The sequence below is a fragment of the Thermobia domestica genome, chromosome 9 (assembly GCF_964235325.1).
Source record: "Thermobia domestica chromosome 9, izTheDome1.hap1.1, whole genome shotgun sequence".
NCBI classification, from domain to species: domain Eukaryota; kingdom Metazoa; phylum Arthropoda; class Insecta; order Zygentoma; family Lepismatidae; genus Thermobia; species Thermobia domestica.
Window position 1 is genome coordinate 204,608,125 of NC_137462.1, and position 20,690 is coordinate 204,628,814.

Consider the following 20,690-nt stretch of genomic DNA (forward strand, 5'->3'; position numbering starts at 1 on the left):
AAAAGAACACTTACAAAAAAATCTGTACCATAGTGTGCGTGTTGAGGTATTGTTAATCTGTCCGAAATATGCTAGGTATTGAGAGGACATATTCTGAACTACAGTCTTGGTGTTCATTTAAATATCACTTTCATGGGATAATGAAATTAAGTTTCTAATTTGACGTTCTACATTTATGCTTCGAGGTTAAGGAAGATGGTAATTGTAATGAATAAAATGATAAAACGAAGAGAGTGGGAAGAAATGAGAGAACCTACGCACATGGTGTTGGCCAACCATAAAGTTCACTTGGCACGAGCTCTATGCTATAGTCAGCTAAAATTCTTCCGTCATTTTCATAAGTTTTTACATAACAATTATTTATAACAAATCTCGCTGATATGGACGACTGAGACCTAGGCCTGCACCTGAAGATTTAAAATCTCAATTGAGGTTATGAATGAGAAACATTAGAACAGGTGGTTGGATATATAATAGAGTTTATACTCACCTTTAATACTCTTTTACTCTTTGATACACTTCGTTTAATATATATTCTTAGTTATTTTTATAATATGTAAATTGATTAGAACATATTCATCGCCATAACAACACATACTTTGATATGATTTATACAATTTTGCAGTCGACGGGTATTTGTATCCGCGACTTTAGATAACCAATTCATAAATGTTAAAGAAAAGAGAAGAGAATACTTCGTCAACTGTCGTGGAAAATGGCGACTACTGTTGCCTCTTCTGTTCCTCCAAACCAACCAGGAAATATTTCTGAACGGGAAAGATTGCTTCAGGAATATAGAAAGAAAGTAGTTGAACATAATGAGCAAGAAGGACGACTGAAAGGGTGTATGTAGTCTAATAGAGTTTAATAATTGTCTTAAGTAGAGCTTGAGTTAACACTTACATGAACTGCTGAGAATTTGTTAAAAATAACTTTGAAATTGCCATCTTTCTGAATTCAGCAAAACGTTAATATCCTTTTAAAGAAAGAAGAAAGGAGCAGCTACAAATTATTGTTAACCTGATTCCTTTTGAAAAGACAATAAAGCTTATCTAACCTAAATTCTTAGTAATAACCACAAATTAAGCAAACTTTACTTTTCAGAAAATAATAGTGCCCACAATGGGAATTAAAAGTATTTACTTTAAAATATAGAGTTACTTAAGCCTATTTTATTCCCTTACTCAAAATAAGTCATGTGATGAAAAAAAGTTGATTCAGACATCTTGCAGGTTTACTTTTGCCACACCACTCGAAATAATTGTTAAAAAATATAGTTCTTTCACTAATTTCCTTCTTATGATCCTCTAAATGATTCGCACTGGACATAAAATTATGTTACTTGGCATAAATAAAATTCAGGGGGGCTTGCGTATAAATATGGCGTCCGGGTGTATGGCATACAAACTATTGCAAAAAGAAACCAACTTATGCCAGGTGGCCCTAATAAAAAGTACAAATCCTATCTAACCGAGTCAGGGCAGGACGAAGCTGAGAGTCCGAGCGAATGCGAGGAAGTGCATGAGAAGTGAGCAGGCTTGTCAGCGACGGTGAATATACGCGTAAGCGAGTGTAGTGATAACAAGTTGGTTTTGTCAGTGATACAAGTTTCTATAACTCTTATCATGATTTCATACTAGCAGCGCACCACTTGTAAACATAAAATACTGCTTCTGTACACTGTGCAGAAATACACCACCGGTGGAAAATAGTAGCTAATACAGTCATCTTTCTTATGCATTCACTTACTTTATCCGTCGTAAAATACTTACAATGAATTTACACTAGTAACCTTACATGGCCTATGTTTAGCAAAAGGAGTCCAGCTCCTTTTTCTAAAAAATGTTACAATTTTGGTAGTTTCTATTCATATTAGGTTAGGTAAGTTTAGGTTACCTTCGGTTATTTTGTTATAATATGTTAGTTTAGGGATCCAGTATAATTTTCCACAAAATGATAGAATCTGGCTTATTTCTACTAATATTAGGTTAATTTAGTTTCGATTTGGTTACGTTACGTTATGTTACGTTTAAGTACTTGCATCATTCATTTCTCTTGTAAATTTTGTTTTTTACGTGCTTCTGGACCCCTTCTGCTAAACATGCTCCCCCTACACTTGTAAACCTAAATTACTGGTGTATTACTTTGAATTTAATTCTATCTCCTCCTGCAGAAATGTCTATTCATGCAAAGTATTGAATTTTACCTGTAGATCTTCCAAAATGTGGTGTGTCAAAAGTAAACAAGCACCTTAGACATGTTGAAGTTGAATGAAGAGATTATGTAGTTAGTATTATAAACTGTACTTAGTATATGCAACTTTGAATTATACGTATGTGTAATAATTGTAAATGTACAAGAGTTATAGTTAAATAATTATATACTACATCGTAATTATAATTGTATACTCTTCCTTATTTTTCAACAAAATTTCCATTTCTTTGCACACATTTCTCTATCTTCCTAAAAGCGTGAAAATACCTTTGCAGTAGAACTTCTTTACAGCTGCTCGCATACACTTACACACTCCTTGTTTATGTTGTCTGGTTAGCGTTGTAACTAACTATACACAAAACTGAACAGAATATAGTCGAAAGTTGCAGTGTCTAGTGAATTGAACAAGTACAATTTCTCTCCAGAACGTACATCCTACAATGTACGACGGAGCTTGTGCATTTACCGTTGGTCACAATACTCAACAAAAATTCACTTTCCGTTCGATGTCCCTGAAGAAATTCGTAAGTGGCAATTTTTCTCTGTACTTTGTGTTCAGCTGTCAGTACTGTGAACGGTCCCAGGTTCGATTCCCGGTGGGGTCACTCGGTCGTAAAAGTGTGACACGCTTTTTCAAGCCAGCCACTCTGAATAGGTTTTCCTGGGTTTTCCTCATTCACACCAGGCAAATGCCGGGGTGGTACCTAACTTATAGGTTGGGGGGCGCGGTGGCTCAGTGGTAGAGCGTTCACCTCTGGTGCTTGGGGTCCCGGGTTCGATCCCAGCCCCCGCCAAGTGAACTTTGTGGTGGACAAACACCGTGCTCGTGGGTTTTCTCGGGGTTCTCCCGTTTCCTCCCACTTTATTCATTCCACCATTTCACTCATCTCTCATCATCACCGTCTCCTTTAGCCTAACCGGCATAACCGTGGGACGTAAAACTTAAAGATTTCATTTTTTTCTAACTTATAGGTCCCAGACCGCTTCCTTTCCTTTTGTGTGCTCGCCGAGGGACGTCATCCCTCAAATCGTGAAGGGCTAAATGGCCTTAGATGCCGAAAGCCCAGAAATCTAAATCCTAAATCCCTGTCAGTACTGTGCCCGGGACACAGTGACAACAAACTTTTCGATAGCCTAACTTGTAATGATTGCTTGCACTGCAATGTACCTTGTAGCAAGTATTGCTGCAACTGTATCCACAGTGATTGATCTATCTTCTTTAATAATGTAAAATCTTTGCATGTTGTGTTTCGTGGAGGTAATTCGTGAGTGACCTCTTCGAGATTAATCTTCGATGCTCCTGTTTCTTTACCATCTTTAAAATGTATTACCTACCTTTTAACACCACTAGAAACCTTGCATACATCTTCATATTCACACTGAAATCTACTGTGAATTTCAGCAACAGAAATCCCCTCTAACAATGAACTCAATTATAGCACGTTGACGAAACGTCACTGCCAGCCATTTTGAAGTAACTGCCTGCGATCATGAGATCAAAACTAGTGACGTAAAATTATTACGACACGTTCAGTGAAATTTGTAGGTTATTATGCTTTACTTTTGTTGTTGTTGCTCATTACTTTCAGGGCATGCCTTTTCTATATATTGTACTTTTCATTCTAAATCAGAATAATATGCCATATAATTGTTAAATATTTAATTTCAGTGAGAGAACAATTGAAGGAGCTCACGAAACAATATGAGAAGTCTGAAAATGATCTCAAGGCATTGCAGAGTGTTGGGCAGGTATGATAGCGTTAGTAAAGATTTTATGCGGAGTATAAAACTTTTCTTTTTCTTTCTTTCTTTCTTTACGTAAAGTCTTATTGTTTCTGATCCATCTAGTGTAGAAGTCTTAACATTACGTGTATATCAGGGGAATCCTGAAAAGTCAAGGAAAGTGGTATTTAACCTGGAAATCAGGAAAAATAGGTTCTTTTTGTCTTTTTGCTTATTTGTTGGGATTTTTTAAGGACGGGAGCTAACTAGAGCAATTGAAACAAGTCTGAAGCAGTCAATCTAAGTAATTGTGTTATTTAGTAATACAACCATTTAACAAATTTATAAGACATTTAGTATTGTAATAATTGTAAAACAATTAGTTGATAAACATAGTTGTTACTATTAGTACCTAGGTAAATTCTATGTAGTAATATTTAGCTATTACCGGTATTTAACGTAATTTAACTTTTTTGCATTTTAACATTTTGAACAATAATTTTCAAAAATCGAAAAAGAAAATGGAAGTTACAGAATTGGCACGGGCAGCTGTAATATCCGCTCCCCAAATTTTTGTCCTGTCATACCTTGAAATATTTACGTATGCAAAAATAAAACATACTTTCACGATCCTATTTTTATGGAATTTGGGGGAAAATTGAAATACCTCATTAAAGTAATTGTGGTTTTCTTTATTTACTACATTTCTAAGGAGCCTATCTCATTGTCTGAAAAATCCTAATGTTACAGCTGCTCATATATATATATATATATATATATATATATATATATATATATATATAGATAGATAGATAGATAGATAGATAGATAGATAGATAGATAGTAATGTGCAAGTGGTCTAGTTGCGGAAATTTGTCAGCAAAAAGACCACTTTTCATTATCTACTTTCATGAAAGTGGCCTATTTGCTGATTGAGGTGGTCTATTGGCGGAATCTTGGTGGTCTATTAGCCGACTTGAGAAATTTGTGGTCTAAATGCGTAATAAGGCTTGCCAACCTCTGCATTCTCTACAATATAACCATACACAGTAGATAGCCTCATAACTTGGCAATCATGCGATTTAAGGTTTACCGCTAGTCGGCCATACTGGATTAGGTTTTCCTGGTTAAATCTCATTTCAGGGTAGACGTATTCTGATCATATCATTTCCATCAGAATATATACTTCTTCCGTAAATAGTTCCACCTTACTCGTTCATCACATTTTATTTTTCTCACGCTAGTGACTACGCCTTCTCCTACTCATTTGACATAGTTCTTATCAGCTTAAGCCGCTAGGCGGTAAGACAAAATCATTTCAGGGCTACACATTTTATAAAGATAACCAAGAAAGATATATCGCTTTTGCAACCACCACCTTCTAACATCGTTATGTCACTTAAGACGTACCTGGAAGATCAATAATGATCCCCATAAACATCGACGATCTGCCAAAGTTCTGGAAGGCCAAGGATTCCATCGCGGTCGGCTGTGAAGAGAAGATGATATCAAGTGCACTTTGCACCTCTACTAGGAATTTGAAGTGGCTTCCTCTACGGTTATTGTCCAAGGAATGGAACAGGTGATAATCGGATGTGCAATGTCCGAGGAGTGTGACGGATGCAATAGTGTTCTATGCAAGGCGTAGAATGGTGTCCCGGGTCACCCTACCCACGTGGGGCTTAGCGTTGTCCTGTAACAGGAGGACCCCTTTGTGATTCAGAAGTACTGGCTCCAGAGCGTTGAGTTTTTCTTGAACACGGTTCAACTGCTGACAGTACACAGTTACATTGATTCTCTGACCAGCTTGTAACAGGTCCCGATGCACGATGCCGCGAGCAGTCCTCCAAACACACAGGAGGACATTCTTCTAATGCAGTGTGGTTTCGGCTGTTTTAGAACCTGTTTATGGAATGCTAACCAATTATGGTGCTGTGGAGCTTCGTACACGACCCACTTCTCATCACATGTTAAAACCCTGTCCAAAAATGGCTCCTCCCTCAGACGAGAAAACAAAGAAACATATGAGTCTGCTCGTGTTGCCTTCTGGCCCGGAGTCAATTCATTTGATTTGATTTGAGTTTAACGTCCCTTTCAGCAACGAGGCGATATGAGACGGGACCTACTGATTAATGTGGAATCCGAACTACATGAGCTTCCGCCGGGAATCGAACCCGGGTCTCCTAAGCCAAAGGCGCGTACGCTAACCGCTTAACTGCGAAGGAGCTCGGGAATCAATTCATGTGGGACCCACCTACCCAACTTGTAGTGCCTCCCAAGTTGATGGAGATGCTGCCGAACGGTTTCTCCACTCACACTGAATTGTAGTTCTAGTTCCTCATATGTCTGGAAACTGTTAGCCTCAATTGTTGGCTGACGATCTTCATTTTGCACGTGTGTTAAAAAATCGTCGGATGGAATGTAATCAATCTCATTATATTTCACTGATTTCAGTTCTTCCAAGGGGGGCTCAAAGAAAATATGCGCCATATTGTGTCAACATTTTTTGAAACGAAAATAATTGTGGAACATATTTATTTAAATGAGGTATAAATTCACCCTTCCATTCTGGGCAAATTTTAGTGACGAACTGGGGTATTATCGGATTCCTCTAAGAAAATTTTACATTGTGTTTTCTCGAATAATTACTAATATTATTAATATAATATATATGTAATTATTAATATATATACATTTATAACTAATGTAATGTACTGAACAAAAAGGAGAATATCGTTAAAATAAACTACTAAATGTTTTACAAAATGAAGTACGTTACAATGCGTTTCTGCAGGGAAGAATTTGCCATTAATATTGTTTCTAACATTAATATTTTGTTCTATGAGCTGGCTTTCGTTCCTGTATACACTGAAACTGATGGAAGGATGTAACTACAGAAAATTTTACAGTAGTCTGTTCATGTAATAATCTACTTCTACACTTAAGGTCTATAAAATGTTCGTATTAATATACTTCTCAAACAACTATATTATATCTTTAAATTCTACAATATATTATTGTACAAAATTGTCCAAAGATAAGATATGCATATCAATCGATAAATCTAGTTGAACCTAAGAACTTGAGGTGCGGGAGGATAAAACATTATTTGTACTTTTCGAGAAACTCTGCAAAAATAAATATTTATGGTGCTTAAAAAATTTTATTAGTGGCCAACAATAGCAGGCTCAGTAACATTACACCTAATAAAGCGAAATTGATATTTGAAAAAAACTTTACAAAGCATTTCATTATAACACCAGCAAGAAGGCAGTACACTCTTTGGTTAAAAATACAATAACTTAAAATTATCATTAACTTTAATTTTAATAGAATATAACAAAAATCCAGGATTGTAATTGTAATAATGTATCCCCTTAAACTAGGATCATATGAGTCTTACCGCCTCGGAAAAGGCGCTGATAACAAATATGTGAAAGACGTGTGTGAATTGCCATCTCGCCACTTTCTACTTTTGATTCTTAACCGAAGCCATACTTTCAGACTCATATTTATGTAAGTGCTATTCGGTGTTGGAGCACAGGGCGGCAGAATTTAATGAGATGCAACAATTTCTTTTTTTTTTTTTTTCGATTCACAAAAGTAATATTTAAAAGTAGCAACCCACAGAGTCCCGTGCAAGCACGGGAAAATATCTTAATATGTTTAATTCGCTCTAATTACAGTAGTTACTAATTAGCTAACTTATCTGATTATTTCTAAAATATGCGGTCCTTTCAAAGAATATTATTCTGTTCAGTAGCGTAAGCAAAGGGAGAGATTTCGGGGTTTGAAATCCTATTTGAGCAAGATGTTACGTAAGAGAAGTAAAAGATATATGTATATATAAACACTTGAAATTATATGAACTTGGGAGTCTGAATCCTCCTTGGCGAACTTCTGCGTAAGCTTTTTTTGCTTTGAATGAAATTTGCAAGTACAGGGCAAGTGTGAAGATGATCACCAGCTTTATTATCAAAATATATTTAATGCTTTTTGATTTTTCTTCAAAGCAGTCAATATCGCAAGAAAATAAACGACTGAGTTTGGTTTCGAATCGAAATTTGAAATTTTAGACTAGTGTCAAGTTGGCTTACACAATATTATTTTATAAACGACTCTTAATATTTTTCGAAACAAATTTATTTTCTCTTCAAACTAATCAGTAAGAAACGAGAAACAAATGATTGGCATGAGTCGAATTCAAATTGAAAAGTAGAATTAGTAGTATGAATTTGACCATTAAATGTATCCTGTAAATATCTGTTTTCGTTTTTCGATTTTTTCTCTCAAACAATCACGAACAAACGAAAAGTCAGCCACGTTCATTAACGTAAATATATCCTTATGTTTATTGAAACAAACTACTTTTCTTCAGAATGGTCAACAACAAACCGATATAAAGAAAATTGATTTTGGTTTTGAATCAAATTTTCTAAGTGAAGGAACTAAGGTAAATTTGGCCACATTCCAGCTTTATTTAAATATATCTTTATGATTTTGGAAACAAACATCTCTTTCTTTTAAAATCCATCAATAACTTCAGGTTTAGATCTAAATTAAAACGTAGGGAAGGGCAGTGAAAGGTATAAATATGTTTTAATAATTTTTGAAAGAAACTATTTCTTTCAATAGAATCAATAACAACTGAAAAACAAACGATTGGCTTCGGTTCCGAATCAAAATTTGAAAGTGGGAGGTCAGTATGAAGTTAGCCCCAGCTTTGTTTTTGAATATATATTAAAGTTTTTTGAAACAAACGATTTTTTAAATTCAAAACAATCAATAAAAATGAAAAAAGAAATCTATTGATTTTGGTTTCGAGTTGAATTTTGAAACTAAGAGACAATGTAAGGAAGCCCCAAACTTTATTTTGCAAATACCTCCTGAAGTTTTTCGAAACAAACCATTTTTTCCTTCTAAACAACCAAACCTAAAGATTTGTTTTGGTTTTGAATCGAAATTTGAAAGTGAGGGGGTCAATGTGAATTTGCCCCCAGCTTTGTTTTGTATATATCTCTATGTTTATCGAAACAAATGATTGTTTCTTCCAAACAGTCAACAACACACAGAAAACAAACGATTGATTTTAGTTTTAAGTCCAAATTTTAAAGTGCGAGGGGGGGGGGGGCAACTTTATAGATGTACGTGAAAGTGGTCTCACAAATATCAAGTATAACTCACTGATCAGATAAGAAAACTTAGTCTCTGTCTGTGTAATTCTCCGCATCTCTTCCCTAATGCTGCTAAATAATTTTTGCTTTTTTTTGGGCAATATAATTGTATTTTTTCACATTTAAACTATTGAAATCTAGTTTTAATTTCGTAAAAAAAAACTTGTGTGGCACGTTTGATTCATGTTCGACATTAGAAAAATTTATCTATTGTGTATCGTTCTATTGTAGTTTATCTACTGTGCAAGGTTGGCAGCCTTACTCCGCATTTAGACCACAAAAACACAATGTTGCAAACTAAGTAGCACGTAATAAAATATTAATTGGGCAAGAACATTAATCATGTGACGATTAAAAGGAACCGTATGGTGCATTTTCTCATGCCAATTGGGAATTCGTGGTCATAAATTGAATGTCACCATTAACTTACACTCGGTTTCAAGTATTTGATTTAAAACACCGGTCAAATGACATTGAAGTTTTCAGATGGGAGATGGTGACACTGAATTCTGCAAATAGACCACAAGCAGCTTTACTTATTGTATGTGCATTATTAAGCATTTTAATGAAAATATTGAAGTAAAAATTGTTATGTACAATCTCACCCTAAAGGGAAATATGTTTCAAACCTTATTTTCCTTAAACGTTTACAGAAAATTAGATTATTCCGGATTTTGGCGAAATCTGGTCCTTTTGTCCGCATATAGACCACTTTTTTTGGTTTATAATAAATATTTTCATATTAAACACTCAATTAGGATGGAAAACCTATTTTAATAGCCAATAACACCACATTAAACAATTATAGATACTCACAACAGTTCATATCAGAAATTTTAAAAATTCAATTTTTTTCACTTCTACCACTGATGACCGAACATCATTCTTGACTAACACATTGACTTTTTTGTCCCAAAAATGCAAACTTTTTATTTGAAGGTTGATAATATAGTTGATAAAGATTAAATTGTTCCTTTCAGCTCTTTAATGCCTATCAAACATAAATATTCTAAGAATAAAACACTTTGGGACATAGACCACTTTGGGACATGTTTTTTTTCAGTTGATAATACAATTTTGCAATGAAACACTAGTCGGCTTTTACATTTTTGGTTAATTCTACGCAATTCACTGCACCTACTATAATCTGTTATGCCGTCGTACTATTTTTAGACCTATAAATTACGAGTCCGCAAATAAGCCACTTTCAAGCAGCTATAGATAGATAGATATAGATATATATATATAGATAGATAGATATAGATATTACATTGATGTGTATTAACTTAAAGATGTCTTACAGGATTTATTCAAAAGCGCAAGAAGCAATTCTTTGGTTAGTTTACGTGTTTGGCTCTTACAGACATTCTTCATTAATGAACCTTTATCTTACTAAATGCCGCAGGTTAGGGAAAATGGTCTGGTACCTGAAAATCAGGAAATAAGATAAACATTATTTTATAAGAACACTGGAGAGAATATATCCACCTATTCATGTTTGTTTAAATTTAACCTCCCTTTTCAGCATAAAGACTATAGATGTAGACCGACTGTTTAAGCGGAAATCCGAACCATCTTACTACTTTCAAATTTTAGTTCTCTCCCTCGCGAAAACGAGCGTAGGACTAGTGCATCAGAGGCGCACACGCCAGCTATTAGACTAGCGGGAAGGGCTTGACCTATTTTGAAACATTGTAAATGAAATGAAATCTTTAAGTTTAACGTCCCACGGTTATCCCGGTTAGGCTAAAGGAGACGGTAATAATGAGAAATGAGTGAAATGAAGGAAGTGGGAGGAAACGGGAGAACCCCGAGAAAACCCACGAGCATGGTGTTTGTCCACCACACGGCGCGAGCTGGAATCGAACCAGGGACCCCAAGCACCGGAGGTGAACACTCTACCACTGAGCCACCGCGCCCCTTGAAACATTTTAATTCATACTTCTAGTTACGAAATGTTCGTATGTAGTATTCCTGTTATTATAAAGTTTAGCCATGAATCTTGCACTATTTCCACAAACCAAACAGCAGGCGCGTGTATACTTCGTGATCGACCGTAAGTATTGAGTCAATCTGGCCCAAGAGGTAGTGTGGCAGCGGACTATTTAACATGAAGGCCACCACTCCATCAATACCTTCAGTCAGTTTTTAGTAGCAATGACTATGAATGCTCAACAACGTCTGATACGTAAATTGTTACTGTATGAGTTCGAAATCTGGCATAACGCTGCTGCAGCAACTCAAAAAATTTGTCATCAGAAAGGGAAACGCACAGCACTGCATCTCATTGATTCCAGAAATCTCCTGCAGGTTGAAAAAAAAAAGTCGAGCACCAGCCAAGGTCCGGCTGTCCCAAGGTAACAGATTCTGAGCTTATACGACATGCTATTGAGGAAAATCCATGATGTTTTTGCATTTCATGTTTTTTCTTCATATAGCTTTACCTTTAAAAAAAATAAAAAAAATCTTATTTCGTTGCGTGGCGTAGAATCCGAGGTATCTTTTGCCAATAAAGCTGAACTAATGATACTCGTACTCGTAGACTGGTCACTTGAGGTACGGAGATCATGTTCCTAAAAGTTATTCGTCAATACGTATTTGTTTCCTAACAATTCTCTAGCAGTGTAGGTTTCCTAATGCAGCATTTGTTAAAACATCGATAGTGGTACGTTCATAGTTTCTTCTCTGAAGTAGGAAACTCTCACGTGTTTAAAATAATTTTTTTATCTATTTAATTTTGATATTTTAACTATCACTTTGTATTTTTTACTGGGTAAAATCTTCGTTCAGATTTTATTTCGATTATGTGTGCATATTAAAGAAATCAGGATTAGTAAACCATAGTAAGGATTTCCTTGAAAGTGTAGTTTCCCATAATTGTGTATTTTATGAAAATGAAGCCGCGCCAAACCGATTTATGGCTTTCATCCTCAGAATTCAGCCAATATTGCTGAGCTATCGTTGTACTATTTTAATTTTAAACTTATTATATAATAATGAGAACATTGCCTCAACGTTTGTTCTAATTCGTAAAGTAACATTATTAAAGCAGAAATTAATGTTAAGTATTAGTAACACAATTCTTAAAATATCATTCAACTTCAAATCCTCCTCTCTGTTTACTTTGGTGGTGTTCGTCTTTATTTCTCTTGCTTAATAGTGTTAACAACCTTTTAAATTAGGCTTGCTTACCGGATGAAAAACAATTTAATGAAAACACTCGTAGCGTAGGTTTTCAGTGTATGGTTATTTTCACTTTTTTTTTTTTTTTTTTTTTTCGCTTTGAGATTCCTTATTCCAACATATATGCATTTAAAAATTTGGATTTCACAAAATTGAACATTTCGTAACATTTTTTCTTGTAGATTGTTGGTGAAGTGTTAAAGCAGTTAACAGAAGAAAAATGTAAGTATTGAAATATATTTATATTTAGTAAACTAGTTTTAATCAGAATAATTTTTCTTTGTTACCTAATTGTACAGCTTTACTGAAGTTAGTGTAAATAAATTTGAACACTGTTTCCAAGTATGCGTGATCAAGGAAATAAATTTATCCCAATCAAATTAAATCTTTTCGTTCGTTAATTACTTAACGGTCAACTTTTATACAGAAATATTTTCCGATTCTTTTATTTTTTTTATTTTATTATTTTAAATCTTGTCATAAATGTGTCTGTTCATGACCAGTGCTAATTTTCATTTAGAGCTAAATTTAGTGTTAAAGCAGGTGAAGAAACTCCTGGATTGTTCTGAGTTATTTCGGGCACAGTTAGAACACAACATTTGCAAGAATAGAACGAAATATGCGCTGAAAAAGTATATTATCTTTGGTTAAAAAATCCTCAGACATTTTTTATTGAACAGAAACAAAGCTAAGGTATAATTTAATAAACTGCGCGAAAGAAATAGTAACACTAAGTTCTCAGGTTGGCGATAACTCTGAAGAATGGCATGGGTTTTGTTACAACAAAACACCTTCTATTTGGTGTTCAATCAACAAACTACATGGTAATACGTTTCAATCGAGGGCAAAGAGCTAGTCTGTGTAATGATTTATATCATGAGTAAATACTTCGGGCTAATGCAAATCAATTAAAAAAAAAAAAAAGGCTTGATCCATTTTTTATATTATCTGTAAACGTAATTATTCAGGTTAATCCCGGAGGTGGTTAGAAGAAGAATATGTAGGTCGTCAGGTTTTGTAACGAAACATACTTAAGAAGAATTCAGGTCTAACCAATCAAGTACCGCAACACCAAAATATTATTATTATTATTATTTAGTTTAACAGTCCTTTAGGCTAAAGGATGTGGGAATCGAACCCTGGGCCACATGCACTAAAGGTATTAGTCTTCCCACAGAAGTATTGAAGAGTACAACACTTAAGTAATGTATTACTTATGAGTGTATGTTGTGGTTGACGAATGGAAGTTAAAACATTATTATTACATACTGAAAATACTATTTTAGTATGGAAATTTTGATTATTTCAAACTGACTGAAAATTCTAGGACATTATCAGTGCCTGAGGTATCCCAAGTTGTATGTTTCTTTACTTATTGAAAGACTATATATGATTTGTTTAGACATAATAACTTTGTATTACAATATACAACTGCTCAGGAGTTTCGAAGATTGTCCGTTTTTGTCCATGTGGTGTGTAATTGATCTTTCAGTACCGTAGGAACAGTTATTGATTACATTAAATACATCTCGTATACTCAGGGTCGGATTTCCATGTTTTGCGCTCATGGGCCCTAGCGAAATTGCCGTCCCTAACCACACCAATTGCATCGTTCTCCAAAACTTCCGGTCTCCTGGTTCACTTCTTAAAATATTACTTTTACGTTTGCTACTAAATTATAATTATTATTATTACTAGTTATTACTGTTCTTAATTCTTTTTAGTCACTTTATGTATCATATTTTAATTCCTATATCTGGCCAGCATTTGAAGTAGATTCATTAAAACTTACTTGGTTTCTGTCTAACCTATTCAACATTACATGGTGTGAAAGACCGCAAAATATAAAATACTCTTAAATGATATTGTACCTAAAAATTTACAAAATGACGCTTCTGAAACTAGTGTATCAAAACTGTTTACGTCTTGCTTTGACATTGGCAAAATCATTAATAACGTAATCAAAATCAAGCTTACCAGTCAAATCATTTTCGATGGCTAAAACAGCTGGATGAAGCAATCTCTTCTGAGAAAGAGTAGATATCAAATAGTTTTTGATTCTTTACAGTGTGGAAAATGATCTTTTCGCCGCACAGTTAGTTGCTACTGTACATAAAACACTTTAAGGCAAATACTTATGTTAGGATATAAGTCCTGAAGATTTTTCGATATGAGAAATCGGTTAAGTTGCGATAGTGACATTTCTTCAGCACTTTCCAACTTCTCTTGAGTTAGAAGTCACTGCTGTGGTGATTTCTTCGGCACTCAAGTTGCATAGATTTGTTAAGAAATAAAATTGCTGAGAAATTCATAGTAGACTGCGATTCTCTTGTTCAATTCGGGAAGAAGCTTGTCACTGACCACAACAAAGGTTTCTTGAAGACTGTGATCTGAGTTCTCCTCCTTTTCCTTAATATATATATATATATATATATATATATATATATATATATATATATATATATATATATATATATATATATATATATATATATATATTTAAAAAAAAATCAGAACTTTTTTATTCAGATGATTCTGATTCATCAAAGTTTTTTCTTCCTCCTGTTTCCTATGTATTCACCGTCAGTTTCAAGAACCGTCTGGACAGTTTTTAGTTTTTTCTCACAAGCCATTTTATTGAACATAAACATACCTTTCAGTTCATCCACAAATGTAATGAGAGATGTGTGTAGACTTAAAACTGTAGCTACAATCATATTATGGGATTGTATCTTTACACTCACAGAATTAAATACACTGAGAATGTTTCTCCATAAGGCTGCCATAAACGAATTTCAGGAGAAACAAGTTTTCTTCAAGGCCCTTTAGCTTTGTTCTTTGTTTTTTCATTTCCATCTTGGCTGAGACTCGTACCCTTGAGAGCCTTTGCAATTGCCTCAAAATCTCTGTTGAAGCTTTAGCATGCATCTTCCCCGACGGACCATCTTGTTATGCTCAGTGATTTGATAAGAAATGTTCTTATCATCAGGCTTGAAAATTGATTCTAAAATATTCCATCGATGGGTCGAGGAAGAAAAAAAAAATAGAGAGAGCTCTTGTAACAAGTCAAAAAATGATCTGGAGATATAACAATATTCTACCGTGCTAACACCAATTAGTAAAAGTACGAGTGCAGAGCTGCCTACTGCCGCCCTTTTCAGCAGATCCACCGACAGCTGATCAAAACATCATAATAACCATCGGGGACGTATTGACAGTATTTGCCACGACTAATCTGCTACAATATTATCGTAGTCACGGCCATTAAAATAATAGTAATAATAATGACTTTCGCGTATTTCATTGAGTCGTTGGTGAAATATGCATTTTCAATGGTTGTATTTTTTTTTTTTTTTAAATAATTATTTACTTTTAAATATATTAAACAAAAGTTTATGCATTCTCTTGGGTGCCATCTTAGTAATGTTGCAAATGTCAAGTAATTTTATTGATTATACGGTGTATATTTAAAAAAAAATAATAATTTCATTTGTTTATAGAATTTTTAACTGAATTTCGATTTTCATGCTGTTTGTAGCTCATGATTAAGTAAGGGTGGGAGATGAATAATGTTACTGGGTAATATGGGCAACGCCCCCCCCCCCAAAACCCCGCAAAAAAAAAAAAAAAAAAAACATATATCCATCAGTGTACCTTACGCGTTGATGGAATGTGATTTGAGTTTTGGTAGATGGCAACGTTGTCATGATCAACAGGAAACATGAAGTAACATGTCATACTAGTAGGGGATTGTGGCCTCCCAGGATTCCAGATTTAACTACACCGTACTTTTTTCTATAAGAGAAGTGTTACAGAAACAACCCAACAGCCTTGGTTGGAAATGTTGAAGCAAAACAACATAATTGAAAATGAGAACATTAGCCAGGAAACATTATGTTTGGCAGCGATGAACAGGAACGGCTTGTTCAACTTTAAATGGAGGCGAATAGTTTTAACTTCTCCAAAATTAAGATTTTTTTTTTTTTCATTAATGATAACGTAATATAACAATTTTTGTTCATTCTTATCACTGACAGTTAATTTTTAATTTTAATTTTATCTTCAGTCCCACTTCACAAGTCCAAAAGTCTACTCCAGTTATAAGGTACACCTGATTGATATCTGCTCTCTTTCTTGAGGCGTTGCCTGTACCGGGGATGAATTTAAGCCAGTAAAAATACTTTCATAAATCTCTTCATCCTTGATAATTCGCCACAAACCGCATACAATTGGATTTCAATTCGAAATTCTATAAACAAATGAAATTCAGTCTTAAATAAGGTTAGATTTAGGCATATAAAGCTCTGGCAAGCAAAAAAAAAAAAAAAAAAAAAAAAAAAAAAAAAAAAAAAAAAAAAAAGTGATGGGGCTTATTGTTTTATTGAGAGTTTTATAGCTAGGTATATTAAACTGTTAGCAGTGGAATGATAAATATAGTGATTTTTTTCTCATGCCTGGTGAACTGTGAATAAATTGCAACACGTACACTTCTCATTTACGTACTAAATCTGTTGAATTTTCAGTCATAGTGAAAGCTACTAATGGCCCAAGATACGTCGTGGGTTGCCGGCGTCAGTTGGATAAGGCAAAGTTGAAGTCAGGCACAAGAGTAGCTTTGGACATGACTACGCTTACTATAATGCGATATCTTCCACGAGAAGTTGACCCTCTGGTGTACAACATGTCGCATGAAGATCCAGGAGATGTTACTTATTCCGCGATTGGCGGATTGAGTGAACAGATTAGAGAACTTAGAGAGGTAAGTTTCCGTATAATAATAGTGATTCGAACATGAAGTTTTAAGTGCTTTCACGAATATTTATAACAGAGTGTAAAATAAATTATGAGTGTATGGAAAAATAGTTCTATCTCTATATACCTAGTTATTTCATAAATTGTGAGAGATTTTGACTGCCGTTTGGCCATGCAGGATATGAGTTAAATGTTGCCATCTAGATATCGTGGGCAAAGTGGGTCCCTGCACTGTTCATTCCACGGCAGTGGGAACGCGTAACGAAGGGGAGTGGGACCACTACGAGAATCGTGTTGCAGTCATACCGCTACACACGAGGGATATGTCATCATCATTGGTTTTCGCTACCCAGAAGCCCCTGCAATCAATGGACAGTTTATCTATCGCATAATCCATTGTTAAAATGAAACAGGAAGTGTCAATGACCGGCAGCGTACTGGCAGACCGCGCACAGTGAGGACACCACAGGCAGTTAAAACCGTAGCTGCATGGTTTCTTTGAAATTCCCTTTGGAGTCAATCACTTACGTCCCGAGAGATGTCCATTTCAAGATCAATCATGTCATGAGTGTTCAATCAGGACCTGGAATTCAGAGTCTACAAGCAAGGTATAAGTCTCTTCCTGAGTGATGCGTTACGCCAGCAGAGAGTGGTGGAAATCAAACGTCTCCTCGTGGTTACGCAAAAAGTAGTCACAGGACAATTCTGTTTTCCGACGAGAAGCTGTTTATAGTTGAGCAGTCCTGTAATGGTCAGAACGCCCTTGTGTACGTATCATCATCAGTGCGAACTGTTGAACGTGTTTCCAGGGGGCAAAGATACCAGCATAACTTGTGTCTTGGGGTGTGAGCTTCAACGGGCTATTTTTGTGAACAAGGGGTGAAAATATTGGCTACCGTGTATATCCCGACCAGCAAACGAGCAAATAGACAGTTTTGTAACTGAAATGTAAACAGCAGTGTCAGCCGGTTAACTTGTATTTAATCTATCACAGTTCTTGTTATCCTGCAGTAGTCTTCGTAAAATTCTACATATAGCAACGCAACACTAAAAATGCAAGTCATTATAATTTCTATACCGACTGTCGCAAACTAAGTCGTAAATTTTGCGTTGTGTTGACGCAAACCGTTAGGGAATGTTCCCTCTGTTCGTCACAAACTACTTCACGCGTGTGTTCGAATTAAGACAAATAGAGTTTCGGAAGTTATTTCCAGAACATCTTAAGTCACCCGCAAAAATGTATACAAACCCTAGATTTTCAGTTGGCAATAACTTGCGAATATATTGACCTCAATATTGTACAAAGGATCAGATTGTTAATGTGGCAAAGGAAACTGAATTAAAATTGGTCAGTTCGACTCGTTTCTGAAGTTATTGATGATTCGACTCGTTTCTGAAGTTATTGATGAGGGGACCTTTAGAGTATGTGTTTTCTCAAGCCTCGAAAATAGCAGTGCTAAAGAAAGTGGTCGGAAAATGTGTTACTTCTTACCCCAGTTCATGAAGAAGATGGGAGCTAGTGTTAAATACGCAAATTCAGCATTGTTAAAATAAATAAATAACAATAATGTAAAAACAAACTAGTCATACATGTAGCTCATTTTAATAATTCGACTTGAAATAAAAATCACAACTGGTTAAAGACGATTTGCTTTTGATTGCATTCTGGATATGAAAGTACAGGGCTTCCATAGAAAGGGGAGGCATATTTCGTTAAACAAGTCTGTACTTCTGATACATTTAAACTATAGACACCTCGTGCTTCCAAGCTAGACTCAGTTATTTTTTAGTCAATCGACAAATATCATTAAAATATGTTCAAATAAATTAACGTGTTATCGTTATTATGTTTATAAAGACAGAAACAAAGATAATACTAGGAGTCTAAGTTTCAAAATTACACTGTGTGTGAAAGCAGTAGAGTTAAGTCTTTGTCACCCGAGTGCTAGAACCAGAGATAAAGTCAGAATGAATCCAGGGAAAGTTTCTGTCCTCATAAATAAAAGTTATGAATTTATTATATGCTGAAGCAATGATACCCTTGCACCACTCATTTACTTAACATTTTATCAAGCACTTTTATTGCAGTTCTACCAAAGGGCTGAATTTCGATAATGATCTTAAAAGAAAGATGCATTCTAATCATATTTTACATGTCAATCTCATAACACAAACTCGCCAATCCTGTAATTCTTTAAAAAGTGCAGGGAAAATTTATTTCTCTTCCTCCCCCCCCCCTGGATTGACGATAGGTCTTCATTACTACAGGAATGGTGAACAATTCTAGATTCAATCACAGGTATGAAATTTACGGCATTTTTTATTAAGTGCAAACAGATAAACTTATATAAACTGCAACTTAAAAAAAAAAGTTGGATACACTGAAACAGTGAGACTCTCCACTCCCCCCCCCCCCAAGCCAAAATCGGCACAGCTATCCTGATCAGATAAAAGCAAACCACGGTGTAAGCCCGTTATGAAACCACGGAGCACCACCATGTTCCTCAATCAACAGTGGACCTCCCAGTAGGATTCTCCTGCCGCGCACAAGGCACGATCAACACAGGAATGGCTATGAGCCGGCGTCCCAAACTTCATCTTCATATCAGACTAGCTCTCTCTAACAGCCCGGATCTGAACCCACTCGAGTACAAACTGTGGACAATGTTTCAATCAATGGCCTGCAAGAAGACACGCCCTAATATGGGCTCACTGTTCGAGGCAGCCGACACTTCCCCATCGACACTGTTCGCAATTCCATTGACGAGTGAACCGCCAGACTCCGGGCTTGCATCCAGGCTCAAGGTGGACATTTTCAAAACTGGTTGGTGTTCGTCATGCTCCACACTTCCATGTATCATCTTACAAAAGGATATCAATATACCGTCAACACTGTGTCTGTTTGTTTCCAAACGTCTGATGGTAATTATGAAATAGCTAGTTATAAAAGAAGAAACCGTGATTGACTAACTGATAGCCCAAGCTCCCTGAACTAGAAACGTGTAATTAGGACAGTACGTAGGATTTATGACATAAGGCACCACAAAGGAAGGAGTTTTGGAAATTCGGCGTGGAAAGGGAAGAATGCGAATTGCAATTATCCTAATCTCAGAATTCCGTAACATGAGATATTAAATATGGTATTTGGACTTTTCATTTAAAATCGTTAAACTCTTGTTTCAGGTTTTTTAGATATTGACTTAGAATAAGAGAAAAATGACTGGGAATGGTTAATAAAACTTCGAGTTCAGTTGAATTCTACATGAAAGCTGCAGAAGGAAAAATGCAAAATATTGCCCGCAGTAACACGTGAGGACATGCAAGTCTAATATACACTACCGACCCAAAATATTATGACCACCTTCCTAATAGATGATATGTCCATCTTCGGCTAGCAGGACAGCAGCATTGTGGTTTCAAATGAAAGCAATGAATGGATGCCGCACTACACTTCATATACAACTCAGCTAATTCCGATAAATTTTGCGGAAGGGGTCTGAGCTCTAGGGTGGTCCATTTTTTTTTTTTTTTTTTTTTTTTTTTTTTTTTTCGAATTTAATTGTGCATAGTTGCTAATATTGTTCCTTTCCTACAAATATATTTCACTGGAAAAAATTCACTCAATTTGATAATATTTAGGGGTCG

General features: G+C 35.3%; 1 protein-coding gene across 2 annotated transcripts in view; it reads left to right on the plus strand.

Annotated features, from left to right (window-relative positions):
* The window catches only part of Rpt4 (Regulatory particle triple-A ATPase 4), a 57,727-nt gene that overhangs the window by 15,254 nt on the left and 21,783 nt on the right, over positions 1 to 20,690 (plus strand). Inside the window, exons 1-4 of one of the 2 annotated variants that reach the window (XM_081725771.1) lie at positions 700 to 845; positions 3,884 to 3,963; positions 12,476 to 12,515; positions 16,817 to 17,052. In XM_081725771.1, coding sequence (XP_081581897.1) covers positions 716 to 845; positions 3,884 to 3,963; positions 12,476 to 12,515; positions 16,817 to 17,052 — 486 coding nt within the window. In that variant the 5' untranslated portion in view covers positions 700 to 715. Of the gene's footprint in view, positions 1 to 699; positions 846 to 3,883; positions 3,964 to 12,475; positions 12,516 to 16,816; positions 17,053 to 20,690 lie in introns of those variants that run through there. The other variant, XM_081725770.1, reaches the window with a different exon arrangement.